A 19,076-nucleotide genomic window follows, 5' to 3' on the forward strand; every position below is an offset into this window, starting at 1 on the left:
GGGTTGGGGGGGGGGGGGGGTGTGACGAAAGCAAGGTGGTGACCAGGTGTGGGTACACAACTTCACATGTTTATAATAAATGTTCACGGAAAAGAATGAAAGAAGTTTTATGAAATTCTACCAATTGGTTTGTTTGTTATGTACAAATCTGTAGATTTTCAAATAATTAAAGGGCAATAACTCTTAGGAAAATTGACCAATTAAAAAAAAAAAATGACATACATCATCAAAGTATGTTGATTCATATTTATTTTAGGTTTCATGAAATTCTACCAGCTTGTTACTGAGAAATGGCTGCAGACGTGGATTTTTCAGTAAATAAAGGGCAATAACTCTAAGGGAAATTGACCAATCCAAAAAAAAACTTGATGGACATCACTGCAGTATGTTGGTTCACATTTATTTCAAGTTTCATGAAATTCCACCTGCTAGTTACTGAAAAATGGCTGCGGACGGACATTTTTAGGCATTTTTCATTAAATCAAGGGCAATAACTCTAAGGGAAATCGACCAATCCAAAAAAAACTTGATGGGCATCATCGCAGTATGTTGGTTCATGTTTATTTCAAGTTTCATGAAATTCTACCTGCTAGTTACTGAGAAATGGCTGCGGACGGACACACACACGCACGGATGCACGGACGTGACAGACGGACAACGCCATTTCAATACCCCCCTCCCGATTTCATCGGCGGGGGATAATTACTTAGTTTATCAACTGAATAATTACCGATAATCTTTAACATTTTTTTTTCTCTCTTTCAACACGGGTGGATGGACGGTGATTATTGTGGCCAAATTGAGCTGATGGTAAACTTCATTTAAATGATTAAATTACTAGTAATACTAAAGTGTAGTCTGGCATATCTATAAATTGTCTAAAGATTGTCTTCCTCACATATTGTTTTCAATAGATTCAACTTACAAGTTTGCCATAGAAAGGTAATACAATATCAAAGGTGCTTTGACATTAAATTTTATTCAAGATTTTTTTAAAATTTTTATTTCAATGGTGACCCCTCACACTTTACACAGGCTTGGGACTGTCTGGCATAAAGCAGCTGGTAGTGTTGGCAAAATCTCAGACAGATGGTCCATTTCTTTTGTAACTTCAATAGAATTCATAAGTGTATTAAGAATAAAGAATACTTTTCATTGGAGACAATATTTTGACAAAAGTGATGCAACTTCAGTACTTGAACTAAATGTACTATAAAAAGGTGCAAATTACAGAGTTAAATGAGGTAAATTTTCAGTTTACTTTTTGCTAGATTATCTTTCGTTTTTCATCACTGAAAAAAAAAACCTTGTCATCTGAACTGTTACTGTTATTCAAAGTTATTAAATACTTTATTTTGCTGATAAAACCCAGTATATTATGAGCTGGCATAAACTGAAAAGTAACCTCCTTAAAGATGATATTGGTGAAAGATACAATAAGTAAATATTACTTATAAAATGCAGGTTACACAGCAGAGCAAGCAAACCAAACCACCAAAACTACTACACTACTAAGCCACTTTACACCAGACGTGTTTAGTCTCTACTTGATGTCACTGAAATTCACTGTGGCTGTTGTTACAGATTAAATAATTTTTGTCTTCCACTTAAATTAAGTAAAACAAGCTTTCCGAATTTTAAAGACTTGCCAGTGTGAGTTACAATGACTGAAGCAGTTTATTCACAAGCATGCATGAAAATAATTGTCTGGCATGTACATTTCGACAAAATTTTATTCAATGCTCATCCTGTATAAATGGCTTTTATAGTCTTAAAACATAACAATACATCACAATATTTAATACTGGACACAAACACAAGTAAACAAAACTTGAAACGAAAGTCCATCAAAATAAAACAAATCTTTAAAAATTCTATTTTATTTTCATTTTTTTCCGAGATGCTCACTTTCAAGCTTTTTATTTTTATTTTTATTCCCTCCTCCCCCTGCTCATTTTTCAAAAATCTCCCGTAAAACGAAAGATAAAAAAACTCTGGCCTAATCACTTTTATGCAGAATAACTTGAATCTGTGGTTAGAAATCAAGGTCATTTGGTCTACATCTATATCTCCTTAACCACTAGAAGGATTTTCATAAAATTAGGACTTATTGTTAACCAGAACAAGACAAACATGCAGAGTTCACAGTCCATGTCAATATGTCCAAGGTCATTGTCAAACTTGAAGATCAAAGGTCATTTTTTCTTGGTTTTAATGTCGCACCGATACAATTATAGGTCTTATAGCGACTTTTCAGCTTTGATGGCAGAGGAATACCCCAGATACCTCTCAATGTGACTGGACACTTGGGTAGAACCACTGACCTTCTGGTAAGCCAGTTGGATGGCTTCCTCACATGAAGAATACAGCACCCCGAATTAGGCTCAAACCCATTTCGGTGAGGGGCGAATGATTTTGAGTCAGTGACCGTAACCTTTCGGCAATGGAGGTCCCTGTTTATCTGCTATATATACTGCCAATTGATGATACACCGGATATAAACCATTTCATTAGGAAAAGCATATTTGCAGAATTGCACAAAGAACAAGAGCTGTCTCCATAGGATGACACATGCCCCTGACGGCACTTTGAATGAATGGTTATGGCCGATGTTAGAGTTTAGGACCTTTGACCTACGGAGCTGGGTCTTGCACGCGACACGTCGTCTTACTGTGTCACACATTCATGCCTAGTTATTTTAAAATCCATGCATGAATGACAAAGATATGGACAGGACACGCCCATCAATGCATTATCATGAAAAATGACCTTTAACGTCTAAGTGTGACCTTGACCTTTGAGCTACGGACCTGGGTCTTGCGTGGGACACGTCGTCTTACTGTGGTACACATTCATGCCAAGTTACTTGAAAATCCATCCATGGATGACAAAGATATGGACCGGACACACCCATCAATGCACTATCCTTTAACGTCTAAGTGTGACCTTGACCTTTGAGCTACAGACCTGGGTCTTGCGCGCGACACATCGTCTTACTGTGGTACACATTCATGCCAAGTTATTTCAAAATCCATCCATGGATGACAAAGATATGGACCGGACACGCCCATCAATGCACTATCCTTTAACGTCTAAGTGTGACCTTGACCTTTGAGCTACGGACCTGGGTCTTGCGTGTGACACGTCGTCTTACTGTGGTACACATTCATGCCAAGTATTTGAAAATCCATCCATCGATGACAAAGACATGGACGGGACACGCCCATCAATGTACTATCCTTTAATGTCTAAGTGTGACCTTGACCTTTGAGCTACAGACCTGGGTCTTGTGTGCGACACGTCGTCTTACTGTGGTACACATTCATGCCGAGTTATTTGAAAATCCATCCATCGATGACAAAGATATGGACCGGACACGAAAATTGCGGACAGACTGACAGACCGACAGACAGACCGACAGACTGACAGACCAACAGATGGTTCAAAAACTATATGCCTCCCTTTGGAGGCATAAAAAGAAGACTGGCTTTATATTTATGGTAACTAATTTCATTCGCAGAACACTGAATTGCTGCCAGAAATGGATAACAGCACTATTAAGCATATATCTATGTTTATCTTAGAGAAGTTAGTACCTTCTACCATAGGTAGATATTTCATTTCAAACTGGACTTAGCTTTAGTATTTTAACTCTTCACAACAACACTTCCTTAAACCAAAAAAAAAAAAAAAAAAAAAAGATCAGTTTTTAATACAATTTCTGTTCCACACAGGTTGCATAATAGGAATATGAAAGTACACAACTAAATAGTGACCTGTATCACACAGGACTCCAACATCCTCGCTGTGGCCACAGTTGCTCACTCCCCAGTTGTTATGACGACAGAATTCTATACTTGATTCATTCCCAGTACATCGTAAATTATCTAACCATATAGTTCCATTGCCTGGACCATAGTATGACTTCGGCCTTGGCTGAGCACCAGTGCTGAAATACATATAACAATTTAATAATAATTAGGTCTAGGTACAGCACTAGCATGTATAATAGTTTTAGTAACTGATCTGATAAGCCCTTGTTAGCAAATTGAAGTATAAGCACTGAGTTTAGTAACAGATCTGATCTGGGCTAGGTACCAACAATTTTAGGCTGTAACTGTTTTCAAAAATACTCTGATATGACTTTAACTACTAGTACTGTACCACTATAATGAAACACATTTTCCTGTAAAAATGCAGATTTAATTTTGTGTTGCCTAAAGTTTATAAACTGATGGGTATACCAAATGCAGAAATGAAACAAAAAGTGTTACCTTGGTAACCCCAGCATTGCACAGACCACACTTGCAGCCTTGGTATCAAAGTAGTCATCACACACAGTACCCCACTGGTTATTGTGGTATACTTCAACACGACCCTCTGAGGAAGATGCCCCACCCACAAGTCTGACAGTAACATTGGGATGTTGCGGGGCTGGTAGAATATACAATACAGTTATTATTATTATTATCGAAAGATCTATATTTCATCCTTGAAACTATTACTGTGACACTAAGTAAGTCAAACATGTGATGAAGACCACTGCTGCAATAAAATCTGCCTATACAGACCACTGTTTTCTATACCCAACTAACCCTAGTGTGAATTTACCTGTATTAAGAGACCATCTGTTAACAAATATTTCACCTTTTTAATTTCTCAGAGACCGTCTCTATATAGATAAGTTAGCCTTTACATATGTGTTTCTTTATCAAATTTCATTGCATATAAACTTTCATGCATTAAACAAAGGTGTCAACCAGAAAGGCAAGGACATAACAAAGTGTGATAAACATCGTACAAGGGAAGTCCCAGCATCCGGCATACAACAGCAGCATCAGAAGGTGACCATATATCATCACAGACTGTCCCCCACATACCATTGTACTGAACCTCAACACGTCCTTCATTTGCATTTGTACTGCCTGCCAAACGCACCTTTATATTTGGTGGGGAATCTAATGGATAGAAGACATAATAAAAGATCCTAATAGTAAATCTGTAAAGGGAGATAACCAGTATCTATCTTGCTGATTATCATTGATAATTGTAATTCATTGTTGAGAAAATAAAATTTCTACACATAGAATTTGATTGAATCCTAATATATTCAAAATCTGAGTACACACTGTGCAAGATAATTTGCAACGAAAAAGGTATGTGAACTTATTTTGTTTTTCTGATTTAAAAACATTAGACCTCTGCTTAAGCATGGCATCTTGTATTATAGGAGTTTATAAAATAAAACATCTTTCTTTTTACACATGATAATGAGGCATTTGATTTCAATTATGTATCCTGCATTTGTTAAACATATGGTTTATAGACAGGCTTAACCTGTGGTATGATTTAGTGATTTTCACAAATCTGAGCTCCATTTTCTACCTGAAGTACAAATGACATGAATCTAAGCTCTATTGTCTGCCTTGTATGTACATGGCACACATCCGAGCTCTATTTTCTACCCTGTATACAAATGACATGAATCTAAGCTCTATTTTCTGCCTTGTTTGCACATGGCACAAATTCGAGCTCTATTTTCTACCTTGTATACCAAGACACAAATCTGAACTCTATTCTACCTTGTATAATCTGAGCTCTTTAATATACATTGTATAATCTGAGCTCTATTTTCTACCTTATATATCAGCTCTATTTTCTTCCTTGGATAATCTGAGCTCTATCTTCTACCTTTCTCCCTTGTATACACATTACTCAAATCTGAGCTCTATTTTCTGCCTTTTATAATCTGGGCTCTATTTTTTACATTGTATAATCTGAGCTCTATTTTCTACCTTTCTCCCTTGTATACATACATAAAACACAAATCTGAGCTCTATTTTCTACCTTGTATACACATAACACAATTCTAAGCTCTACTTTCTACCTTGTATACACATAACATACATCTGAGCCCTATTTTCTACCTTGTTTACACATAACATACATCTGAGCTCTATTTTCTACCTTATATATCAGCTCTATTTTCTTCCTTGGATAATCTGAGCTCTATCTTCTACCTTTCTCCCTTGTATACACATTACTCAAATCTAAGCTCTATTTCCTGCCTTGTATAATCTGAGCTCTATTTTTACATTGTATAATCTGAGCTCTATTTTCTACCTTTCTCCCTTGTATACATAAAACACAAATCTGAGCTCTATTTTCTACCTTGTATACACATAACACAATTCTAAGCTCTACTTTCTACCTTGTATACACATAACATACATCTGAGCTCTATTTTCTACCTTGTATACACATAACATACATCTGAGCTCTATTTTCTACCTTGTATACACATAACACAATTCTAAGCTCTACTTTCTACCTTGTATACACATAACATACATCTGAGCTCTATTTTCTACCTTGTATACACATAACATACATTTGAGCTCTATTTTCTACCTTGTATACACATGACAGCAGCATCTTCATTGTGCCCACAGTTGTTAGATCCCCACGGTTTGTGAACGCAATCTTGAATTCTTGATTCAGTGCCGTTACATTCCAAATCATCCAACCAGATTGGTCCACTTCCTCCACCAAATGATCCACCTTTAATCACCCTGCCACCCCTGTAAATGATAAAGCCCAGTTCTTTGATATGATCTTTATATAATTGTTACACAAAAAATAACCATTACCAGTAAATAAAAGAAAGTTTCAATAATATCATAAAAACACCCAGAAAGCAAAAGTGTACACAGAAATATCATATATAGATGAATATTCCTTCAAAACCATACATCATTCCCTGCTCATGTTAAGATCATGATATAAAATTGAGAATTACAGGCCCTTATGCCCAGTTAGTAGTAGTTTTTAGAAAGTTTTGTAGTTTTCTTACATTCAAAATGGAAATCTATCAACCAAAGGAACGCTCATTAAAACCCCAGATACCTTGTCTTCATCAAAGGCAACTGACCTTTAAACCTAAACTTATGATAAACTGTAATTTTATCAAACATGATATTTATTTTCCCTGCAATTTTGATAAAAAAAACCTTTGCAAGAAAGAACAGACATACTGACATGGTCTCCATGAAACAGATCATGACATGCCTAAAAGTTTATTCCTAAATTTTTTCCCTTACGAACTGATATTGTACGGTGTTACTGTATGGTGATATTGAGTAACATTTTGTACAGCAACAAAAACTGCTAACTATAGTTCACTATTTTTATAGTTCTTAGTCGTCACACTGAAAACAGAACTACATGTACTTAAACTCAAAGTTAAGAAGTTAAATTCATTTCTCTTAATAACATCCCTGTTTATAGTATTAGAGCCAACAACGGTACCCTGTATTTTTTTCTCTAAGCAGACCTTATACTGAGTACATGTATGTAATAAATAAAATATCAAGTTTCAGTAGTATCAGTACTTAATGTATTTGACTAGTAGAATAAAAGAGTCCAGGTTTTTTTATAACATACTTTATTCAACTTGTTTTAACTTTAACAAATTAAGTTCTACAACTACTTTCATTTCATATTCCCTTTTTCATGACTGAACTGTTTTCCTGACACAAAGAAAGAGGTATACCTATGATGTCTAGCATTTTACAGATGACAGTGGCTTCCTGGCACAAAGAAACGGGTATACATACCTATGATGTCCTAGCATTCTACAGATGACAGTGGCTTCCTGGCACAAAGAAACGGGTATACATACCTATGATGTCCTAGCATTCTACAGATGACAGTGGCTTCCTGGTGCAAAGAAATGGGTATACAAACCTATGATGTCCTAGCATTCTACAGATGACAGTGGCTTCCTGGCACAAAGAAACGGGTATACATACCTATGATGTCCTAGCATTCTACAGATGACAGTGGCTTCCTGGCACAAAGAAACGGGTATACATACCTATGATGTCCTAGCATTCTACAGATGACAGTGGCTTCCTGGCACAAAGAAACGGGTATACAAACCTATGATGTCCTAGCATTCTACAGATGACAGTAGCTTCCTGGTGCAAAGAAATGGGTATACAAACCTATGATGTCCTAGCATTCTACAGATGACAGTGGCTTCCTGGCACAAAGAAACGGGTATACATACCTATGATGTCTAGCATTCTACAGATGACAGTGGCTTCCTGGCACAAAGAAATGGGTATACATACCTATGATGTCCTAGCATTCTACAGATGACAGTGGCTTCCTGGCACAAAGAAACGGGTATACATACCTATGATGTCTAGCATTCTACAGATGCGGTGGCTTCCTGGCACAAAGAAACGGGTATACAAACCTATGATGTCTAGCATTCTACAGATGCGGTGGCTTCCTGGCACAAAGAAACGGGTATACAAACCTATGATGTCTAGCATTCTACAGATGACAGTGGCTTCCTGACACAAAGAAACGGGTATACATACCTATGATGTCCTAGCATTCTACAGATGACAGTGGCTTCCTGGCACAAAGAAACGGGTATACATACCTATGATGTCCTAGCATTCTACAGATGACAGTGGCTTCCTGGCACAAAGAAACGGGTATACATACCTATGATGTCTAGCATTCTACAGATGACAGTGGCTTCCTGGCACAAAGAAACGGGTATACATACCTATGATGTCCTAGCATTCTACAGATGACAGTGGCTTCCTGGCACAAAGAAACGGGTATACATACCTATGATGTCTAGCATTCTACAGATGACAGTGGCTTCCTGGCACAAAGAAAGAGGTATACCTATGATGTCTAGCATTCTACAGATGACAGTGGCTTCCTGGCACAAAGAAACGGGTATACATACCTATGATGTCTAGCATTCTACAGATGACAGTGGCTTCCTGGCACAAAGAAATGGGTGTACATACCTATGATGTCCTAGCATTCTACAGATGACAGTAGCTTCCTGGTGCAAAGAAATGGGTATACAAACCTATGATGTCCTAGCATTCTACAGATGACAGTGGCTTCCTGGCACAAAGAAACGGGTATACATACCTATGATGTCTAGCATTCTACAGATGACAGTGGCTTCCTGGCACAAAGAAATGGGTATACATACCTATGATGTCCTAGCATTCTACAGATGACAGTGGCTTCCTGGCACAAAGAAACGGGTATACATACCTATGATGTCTAGCATTCTACAGATGCGGTGGCTTCCTGGCACAAAGAAACGGGTATACAAACCTATGATGTCTAGCATTCTACAGATGCGGTGGCTTCCTGGCACAAAGAAACGGGTATACAAACCTATGATGTCTAGCATTCTACAGATGACAGTGGCTTCCTGACACAAAGAAACGGGTATACATACCTATGATGTCCTAGCATTCTACAGATGACAGTGGCTTCCTGGCACAAAGAACGGGTATACATACCTATGATGTCTAGCATTCTACAGATGACAGTGGCTTCCTGGCACAAAGAAACGGGTATACATACCTATGATGTCTAGCATTCTACAGATGACAGTGGCTTCCTGGCACAAAGAAACGGGTATACATACCTATGATGTCTAGCATTCTACAGATGACAGTGGCTTCCTGGCACAAAGAAACGGGTATACATACCTATGATGTCTAGCATTCTACAGATGACAGTGGCTTCCTGGCACAAAGAAACGGGTGTACATACCTATGATGTCCTAGCATTCTACAGATGACAGTGGCTTCCTGGCACAAAGAAACGGGTATACATACCTATGATGTCTAGCATTCTACAGATGACAGTGGCTTCCTGGCACAAAGAAACGGGTATACATACCTATGATGTCTAGCATTCTACAGATGACAGTAGCTTCCTGGCACAAAGAAACGGGTATACATACCTATGATGTCTAGCATTCTACAGATGACAGTGGCTTCCTGGCACAAAGAAACGGGTATACATACCTATGATGTCTAGCATTCTACAGATGACAGTAGCTTCCTGGCACAAAGAAACGGGTATACATACCTATGATGTCTAGCATTCTACAGATGACAGTGGCTTCCTGGCACAAAGAAACGGGTATACATACCTATGATGTCCTAGCATTCTACAGATGACAGTGGCTTCCTGGCACAAAGAAACGGGTATACACACCTATGATGTCCTAGCATTCTACAGATGACAGTGGCTTCCTGGCACAAAGAAACGGGTATACACACCTATGATGTCTAGCATTCTACAGATGACAGTGGCTTCCTGGCACAAAGAAACGGGTATACACACCTATGATGTCTAGCATTCTACAGATGACAGTGGCTTCCTGGCACAAAGAAACGGGTATACACACCTATGATGTCTAGCATTCTACAGATGACAGTGGCTTCCTGGCACAAAGAAACGGGTATACACACCTATGATGTCTAGCATTCTACAGATGACAGTGGCTTCCTGGCACAAAGAAACGGGTATACATACCTATGATGTCTAGCATTCTACAGATGACAGTAGCTTCCTGGCACAAAGAAACGGGTATACATACCTATGATGTCTAGCATTCTACAGATGACAGTGGCTTCCTGGCACAAAGAAACAGATATACATACCTATGATGTCCTAGCATTCTACAGATGACAGTGGCTTCCTGGCACAAAGAAACGGGTATACATACCTATGATGTCTAGCATTCTACATATGACAGTGGCTTCCTGGCACAAAGAAACGGGTATACATACCTATGACAGAGCTCCAGATAAGCTTTTGGTGCAATTGGGTATTTACCCATCACTTTTTGTCTGAATTGGGTATTGGAAATTTGAATTGGGTAAAAAAAATATCATTACCCAGCCTTTTCAGAAGTAATTGGGTATTTGCTAAAACCAATTGGGTATTTTACCAATCTCGCACTAACAATTGAGTATTTTTTTGCTTACAGTATACATGGTATATATCATTAAACAGGACTGACTAAGTATTTTAATGGCGCCCTTCAATGTTTAATACAAAAATGTATTTAAAATTGTAATGAATGTTTCATACTGTTGTTTTCTTTTTCACTTTTAATGCAGTCTGAGATCAGTTCATCCACAATATCCCGAACGATATGGTCACCGCAATATGCATTCTCCCAAAAGATGTCATCCAGTATTGGTGACACTACATCGTCACAAACAGAACTGTCATTGTTGAACAGCAAAATATCCCACTTATTTGTTTGTTTGTGCTGCAACAATGTTTTCTCCTGCAACCTCTTTACATTTTATCGGCGTAAAATTGTTTACAAAGCGCCCAAATAACACCGATCAGCCGACTGAATGGTCCTGTTATTTTTCCGATAAATTGCAACCTGTTCTGCAGTAACGTATAACCAGTCAGTCAAATCTAGCGTTAAAGTCTAGTACCCGTTCTAGTTATAAGGAAAATGCGATACGCAAGCTATTTTTTACGAATTGGGTATTAGGAATTTTAATTGCGTTTCAGTACGCACACTGTATGAATTCAATTGGGTTTTCTGCAATTTTAATTGCGTAAATACGCAAATACGCAGCTTATCTGGAGCTCTGCTATGATGTCTAGCATTCTACAGATGACAGTGGCTTCCTGGCACAAAGAAACGGGTATACATACCTATGATGTCCTAGCATTCTACAGATGACAGTGGCTTCTCGGTCATCAAATCCATCGTCACAGATTGTGCCCCAATGATTAAACACACGTAACTCTACACGACCTTGGAATATAGACAGTCCTCCCGTCAACTGTACCGTCACATTAGGATTTGGTCCTGAAACATCATTGATTAATTATCAATTGGTAGTCTTACCAGTGAAATAGTAAAAGGTTACAACTACATTGCCACTCATTACAAGCTGCAACAGACCCCTTACAGAAGAAAAAGGCCTGCTGCGTACTCTTGCTGTGTACATACAGCGTATATGATGCGTACATGATGTGTACTGAAATCAAGGGCTTTAAATAGTACGCAGGATATACACCGCACATACACCGATAGTACGTTTGTAGTACACTTTTGACATGCAAATGAGCTCTGCCACATACTACTTGCTGCGTACATGCTGTGGACTACATAGTACACAGGATGTACGCTGGAGGAATTTAGTATGTGGGAAATAGTACACAGCATGTACGCGGCACATACACTTTTCACATGCAAATGAGCCTGCGGTGTACTACCCCTGCGGCGTACATGCTGTGTACTCCTGGCCCCGGGTCTTGCGGCGTACATGCTGTGTACTCCTGCGGCGTACATGCTGTGTACTCCTGGCCCGAGTCCTGCGGCGTACATGCTGTGTACTCCTGCTGCATACATGCTGTGTACTCTTGTGGCGAAACTGCTGTGATAATGTAAATTCCTTACCCCACCAACTTTCATATGCAAATGCTGATCATTTGGACAGAAAAAAACAGAAAAAAGATAAGTGACAAGTCACATGCATCAATAAGTATTTACCCTTACCAAAATAATGTAGACTGATGTTATCAAATAAATTAGTATGCTTTTCTTCATCCACTTTTCAATGAAATAAATCAATTTTGTAGCATGTAATTTGGTAAACATTTGAAGAAAATGGCGTAACTGCATCAAGGGGAAACAACTTTAATGCAACTAAATATAAGTGTTATGATTTATTATAGACGATGTGTGCGTAGTTTGTATTTATTTTGATTAAAATCCATCTGAGAACAATCTAGGACTGGAATTATATAAGCATTTATACACTTTTACGTCCGTAAAAGTAGCGCACCAAAAAATTTTGGATTGATTTTTTCCAATGGGGCGAGCGCAATTAGCCAAAAACGTTCTGAAAATATAAGAGCGGCAAATCCGATGAACAACTTTTTAATTTGGTGAATCCTTAATGAGTTAACATAATGAGCATTAAAGCCTTTATAAAACATGATAGAATGGTGTTTTGCTTAAGAGTATTCAAATAACAGTGAGAGCTATTAATTCTTCTCTTTCGGGCGCTGTTGAGGCATTATCTTGGTAATTATTTCATGTATTACAAAATGTAATGCAACGAAGTTCAAATAAGGCTTTTCAATTATCCAAGTTAGAAAGCTCCAGGATTAATTCAAAATGAAAAAGAATATATTTTTACACTGCATGCAAGGTGCAGCTCAGAAATCACTAAGATGTAAGCTTCACAAATGAACATTGCAAATAGTTTGGCAAATTTTCATTGTTCAGAATACCAGGGGCCTCTGTGGCCGAGTGGTTAGAGTCGTTGACTTCAAACCATTTGCCCCTCATCGATGTGGGTTCGAAACCTCATTTGGAGCATAGAATTCTTCACGTGAGGAAGCCATCCAGCTGGCTTACAGAAGGTCGGTGGTTCTACCCAGGTGCCCGCTCGTGATGAAATTGTGGACGGAGGGGCACCTGGGGTCTTCCTCCACCATTAAAGCTGGAAAGTCGCCATATGACCTAAAATTGTGTCGGTGCGACAATAAACCCAACAAAATAAATAAATAAATATTGTTCAGAATACCGGTAATCTGAACTATTCTATGCTATTAAGATAAAAGTTCTCGGAAATCAAATTCTTGCTTCCAAAAAAAAAAAAAAAAATGTACAAATCCTTCCTGCATGAAGTGTACTTCAGACTTTTACCTAAAAACATTCAAAGTATAATCACCAAAAGAAAATGAACAAGTCCCTTCAGCGTATATGAAGTTTACTTCAGACTTTAACTTATAACAAGAGCTGTCCATAAGACAGCCAAGCTCGACTATTCGAAATATTGTCACAGAAGCTGGAAATTATTACCCAAAATGTTAAATATCAAAAGAGTTTTAAGTTCAAAAGGGGACATATCAGAGTTATGGGACTTGATGCTATCAACTAGTTTTATAACCCCGAAGAAACATGTTAAGTTTCAATTCAATATCTGCATTAGTTTTGGGGATAGTAACTTGCATGTAAAACTTTAACCAGAATTTTCTAAGTCCAAAAGGGGGCATAATTTGCTCAAAATACATGTTAAGAGTTATGGAACTTGACCCAGTGAGGTAGGTAATTGATCTAGAAAAAGAATAAATAAGTTCCAAATCTATATGCCTTTTAGTAATAGCTGTATGTACTTGCACGCAAAACTTTAACCAGAATTTTCTAAGTCCAAAAGGGGGCATAATTTGGCCAAAATACATGTTCAGAGTTATGGGACTTGACCCAGTGAGGTAGGTAATTGATCTAGAAAAAGAAAAAATAAGTTTCAAATCTATATGCCTTTTAGTAATAGCTGTATGTACTTGCACGCAAAACTTTAACCAGAATTTTCTAAGTCCAAAAGGGGGCATAATTTGGCCAAAATACATGCCAGAGTTATGGGACTTGACCCAGTGAGGTAGGTAATTGATCTAGAAAAAGAAAAAATAAGTTTCAAATCTATATGCCTTTTAGTAATAGCTGTATGTACTTGCACGCAAAACTTTAACCAGAATTTTCTAAGTCCAAAAGGGGGCATAATTTGGCCAAAATGAAGGTCAGAGTTATGGGACTTGGTGCTATCAACTAGTTTTATAACCCCGAAGACACATGTGAAGTTTCAATTCAATATCTGCATTAGTTTTGGAGATAGTAACTTGCATGTAAAACTTTAACCAGAATTTTCTAAGTCCAAAAGGGGGCATAATTTGCTCAAAATACATGTTAGAGTTATGGAACTTGACCCAGTGAGGTTGGTAATTGACCTAGAAAAAGAATAAATAAGTTTCAAAGCTATATGCCTTTAAATGATAGCTGTATGTACTTGCATGCAAAAACTTAACCAAGGTGTGACGCCGACGCCGACGCCGACGCCAGGGTGAGTAGAATAGCTAGACTATTCTTCGAATAGTCGAGCTAAAAACTAAGTATAAATGCCAAAAGAAATTGTACAAGTCTTTCCCGCGTATATGAAGTGTACTGCATAAATTTCAAAGTATCTGCGGTGTACATGCAGTGTACTATTTTCTTGTACAAGTCCCTCCTGCGTACATGCAGTGTACTCCTTAAATTTTCAGAGTCTGTGCTGCGTACTTGAAGTGTACTAGTGACCTCCTGCGTACATGCTGTGTACTCGTCGAAATAGTACGCGGCATGTACACGGCATGCGGTGTATGTAAAATGTACTCCTCTGGCGTACTACTGTGTTCGCGGCATATACACCGCAAATACGCAGCATGTACGCCACAGAGGCTTGCTTCTGTAAGGGACATGCAGCCATAAAACATAATAACATCATATAATTAACTAGGTTGGACTAAAAGAGAAGATAATAAATACTTGTTATCTAAAGTAATGTTGAATATTACTAACACACTGTTGTATATTCAAACATGGTATTATGCTGTCTGTGGAGGTTTTGGTGGTATGAACTACCATGGTCTTAAAGGTGTTTTAATACATCAAAGAAGAACTTATTTTTCAGTGTTAAAACACAGCAACTTACCTGATTTAGGTAGACACATGACACCAGCATCTTCATTATGTTGGCAATTTGACTGACCCCAAGGTTTATGGGCACAAGCCCCGAGCCCTGCCTCGAGTCCCGTACACTTTACATCATCTAACCAGATGTTACCTTGTCCCTGCCCGAAAAATGCTCCAGTCAAAGGTATAGCTGTAATGCTGTAAAAAAATGACTTAACTTAAAAAACATTTTTGATACACTGACGGACGGACCGACCGACTTACTGACTGGATTTTAAGGTGATTCAATACAAGAAGGTCATATAATATTGAGAGCATTTTCTAGACTTTATTTCCACAATTCAGTTTTTCCATTTATACCTAAACTACTGGTTCCAAATGTACTCCAGCCTGACAGAGGCTTGTGTGGCATATTATTTAAGACTGAAGAGTACAAATCATCGGGCTAAGTCAACTATAACATTTCACATCTTTTTGTGGAAAAAGTAGTACAGCTGGCTTGCAGTTCTATGGTTATATCTAGGCCCCCTAAACTGGCTTACAAAATGCATGGAAAGGTACCTGGCACCTTAATAAACCACTAAAGTTTAAAACATGTTGCATGATGTCAACCAACATTGCCACTCAACCCCACTGAACATAAGAGGAAAAAGGCTTCACCTCAAGTGAAATTTTTATCAATGGAAGTGTGGAATTCTATACCAGTTATTATCCGAAATGCAGTGAATGTGAATTTTTTCAAACAGTTACAAAAAACTTTTATTTGATGAAGTCTGCACTGCATAATCATAATGCTACAGGTGCTCAGATCAAATGTGTTTTTACCTTTTGTTGTTTTTGATATTGTATTGTTTTAATACGAATTTTAAAAAAAAATACTTTGTACCTTGTTGAAGGCCTCATTGTAAATATGTGATTTCATTTGTATCTGCTTATGTGATTGCATAATGGGTTTACCTTTGTAAAATAAAGAAATTATTATTATTATTATAATTATTATTATCAAGTATCAGAAAACATCTAAATACACAGTCAAAAAGCTAGAGGTCTTAACTTTTATAAAATTACTGAAATATAATCAGCATAAATAAACTTCTTAAACTGTAAATCCTCTCTATCCCCATCCCCTCCTCTCACCACAACAAAAAGATATAATAATGTCTTACCTATTTTGACTACGTTTAGTAATTTGTTGACAAACAATGAGAGCTGCTTTCTCATCCCACTCATCATCACAGATTGTTCCCCACAACCCGTTCACACCATGCTGAACTTCCACACGACCTTCATTTCCGTTTGAGCCGTTCACAAGACGTAATGTCACCTGTGCATCTCGATCTGTGAACATATCATCACTGTCATCAGTATTATCATTTTCACAATCATGAAATACAGAACATGCTTCTCCAAGATTTTGCTGCAACAGATCACAACTAAATCAGCATCAAAACTGGAATATTATTATTCTCTGTTAATAAAAACTCAATAAGTACCAAAATATGCTAGCTGGGTAATGTTTGTGAAGACATGCTTATCACTCATTGATGACTTATGTGACTTGGTTTGTACATGATCATTTACAACGTAGGATCAGAGTCCTTGAAAGGCAGGTACAAGTTTTCAAGGATAATAGTTTTTAAAAGAGGTTTTTAACCCTTAGACTGCTAAATTTTTAAAAATGGACTGGTCCATATTTGAAGGGATGTTCACTGAAAATTTAATGACTGAATAGCAAACAGTGCAGACCATGATCTGACTACATAGATATGCTGGTTGATCATGGTCTGCACTGGTCACAAAGACACAATCACTTGCCGCCAGCAGGCTAAATACTCACATACTATGGTAGTCTGTATGAAATTCAAAAAGTGGAAAACCACATGACTTGCTTTTAAATAAACATTCCTAAGTTCTCTATAACTCAGTTATTAGTACATTGGATTCACAAGTGGGAGGTCATAGGTTCAAACCCCACCACAGGCCAGACACTACGAAATTACTAAAAACTTTAGTAGTCTTTGAGATGAGACTTTAAACTGAGGACAAATGAAGTGTGTTTGACAGTCTGCATGTTAATAAAGATACCAGTGGAAATGTCTAGCTTTGGATGTATCCTTTGGAATAGCATGTAAGTATCTCCTCTAATAAGAAGTATTCTCTTGAATTGGTGTATGCATATTCTGGAAATGGGTGAATCTTCTGGAACTGGCGTGATTCTGAAAATGGGTGAATCAAAATTCTGGAAATGGGTGAATTTTCTGGAACTGGATGTTTGGGTGTTTTTCCAGTATGTTACACTACCCTCCAAAACCTTCTCCTGGATGAGTAGCCGATACAGAGTAACCGGTGGCAACTATATTTAGCCGTTACAGAGTAACCCGTGGCAACTATATTTAGCCGATACAGAGTAACCGGTGGCAACTATATTTAGGCGATACAGAGTAACCGGTGGCAACTATATTTAGCCGATACAGAGTAACCGGTGGCAACTATATTTAGCCGTTACAGAGTAACCCGTGGCAACTATATTTAGCCGATACAGAGTAACCCGTGGCAACTATATTTAGCCGTTACAGAGTAACCCGTGGCAACTATATTTAGCCGTTACAGAGTAACCCGTGGCAACTATATTTAGCCGATACAGAGTAACACGTGGCAACTATATTTAGCCGATACAGAGTAACCCGTGGCAACTATATTTAGCCGATACAGAGTAATCCGTGGCAACTATATTTAGCCGATACAGAGTAACCTGTGGCAACTATATTTAGCCGATACAGGGTAACCTGTGGCAACTATATTTATAAACCTAGATTCATATTATACAAACATTTGCATACTACGATCATAGTTTGAGTGAAGACTGGTTTTCAAACAAATATTCACATGCAAATATTATAATCAACTAAATGCTGGTCTTTAAAATATTCACATACTAGGATCACAATCTACACCAACATCCTCGTCATGTCCACAGTTATTTTGACCCCACGGATTTGTACGACAGCTGAACAAACTAGTCTCGTTTCCCTGACAGGTAGTGTCATCAAGCCAGATCTGCCCTGTACCAGCACCAAACTGAGCTTTTTCTCTTGCAACAAATAAATTTCTGTAAAATATTATTTATACATAAGTATATATGTTGAAGTATATAAGTATATGTATATATGTTGATGACATAACTGAAATATGCACTCAATAAGAATGATTCGTATCATTCCATGCACTAACTGCCTATATAATGTATATCAGCTAGTGTCTATGTAAATGCAAAATGAAGTCAGACTTCCGTGATTACAAGTCCAAGGGTACAAATTGTAACATGGTTAAGACTTTACGTCAGATTTTCATATATAAGCAACGCTTTGATAATTTTGAAACAAGTATTTTAAATGAGCATTTTTGACTCTAGAGACAGTACTCAAACACTTTTAGTCATTGTCAGGCTTGAATATACATTAAGTGATAATTTAATAGAATACATGACAGTTTTCAGAAATACAAAACCAAGAGTTCTGGAGGAAATGTTTTGATAAAAAGGTATAGTACCCAGTACTGACCCAGTATATCCCAGCATACGACACACAACTGTAGCTGCATGATTGTCAAAATTGTCATCACAAACTGTCCCCCATGTTCCATTATGCCGAACTTCCAGTCGACCATTACTGTTACGTGTTCCATTGACCAGACGTATGTTGGAATTCTGTGCTGTAATAATTCAGTTCTAATCTTAAATATC

The 19,076-nt window shown here is 37.7% G+C and overlaps 1 protein-coding gene across 1 annotated transcript in view; it reads right to left on the bottom strand.

Moving 5' to 3' along the window:
• LOC123553837 (deleted in malignant brain tumors 1 protein-like) overlaps positions 1–19,076 on the bottom strand; it is a 77,218-nt gene that overhangs the window by 45,270 nt on the left and 12,872 nt on the right. Inside the window, exons 2-10 of the mRNA XM_053524085.1 lie at positions 18,895–19,045; positions 18,271–18,443; positions 16,501–16,672; positions 15,354–15,532; positions 11,527–11,683; positions 6,412–6,581; positions 4,761–4,958; positions 4,275–4,434; positions 3,777–3,949 (exon numbers count right to left, since the gene is read on the bottom strand). Of these exons, the coding sequence (XP_053380060.1) occupies positions 3,777–3,949; positions 4,275–4,434; positions 4,761–4,958; positions 6,412–6,581; positions 11,527–11,683; positions 15,354–15,532; positions 16,501–16,672; positions 18,271–18,443; positions 18,895–19,045 (1,533 nt within the window). The remainder of the gene's footprint in view (positions 1–3,776; positions 3,950–4,274; positions 4,435–4,760; positions 4,959–6,411; positions 6,582–11,526; positions 11,684–15,353; positions 15,533–16,500; positions 16,673–18,270; positions 18,444–18,894; positions 19,046–19,076) is intronic.

Source organism: Mercenaria mercenaria, chromosome 15 (genome assembly GCF_021730395.1).
Source record: "Mercenaria mercenaria strain notata chromosome 15, MADL_Memer_1, whole genome shotgun sequence".
In the NCBI taxonomy this organism is placed as follows: Eukaryota; Metazoa; Mollusca; class Bivalvia; order Venerida; family Veneridae; genus Mercenaria; species Mercenaria mercenaria.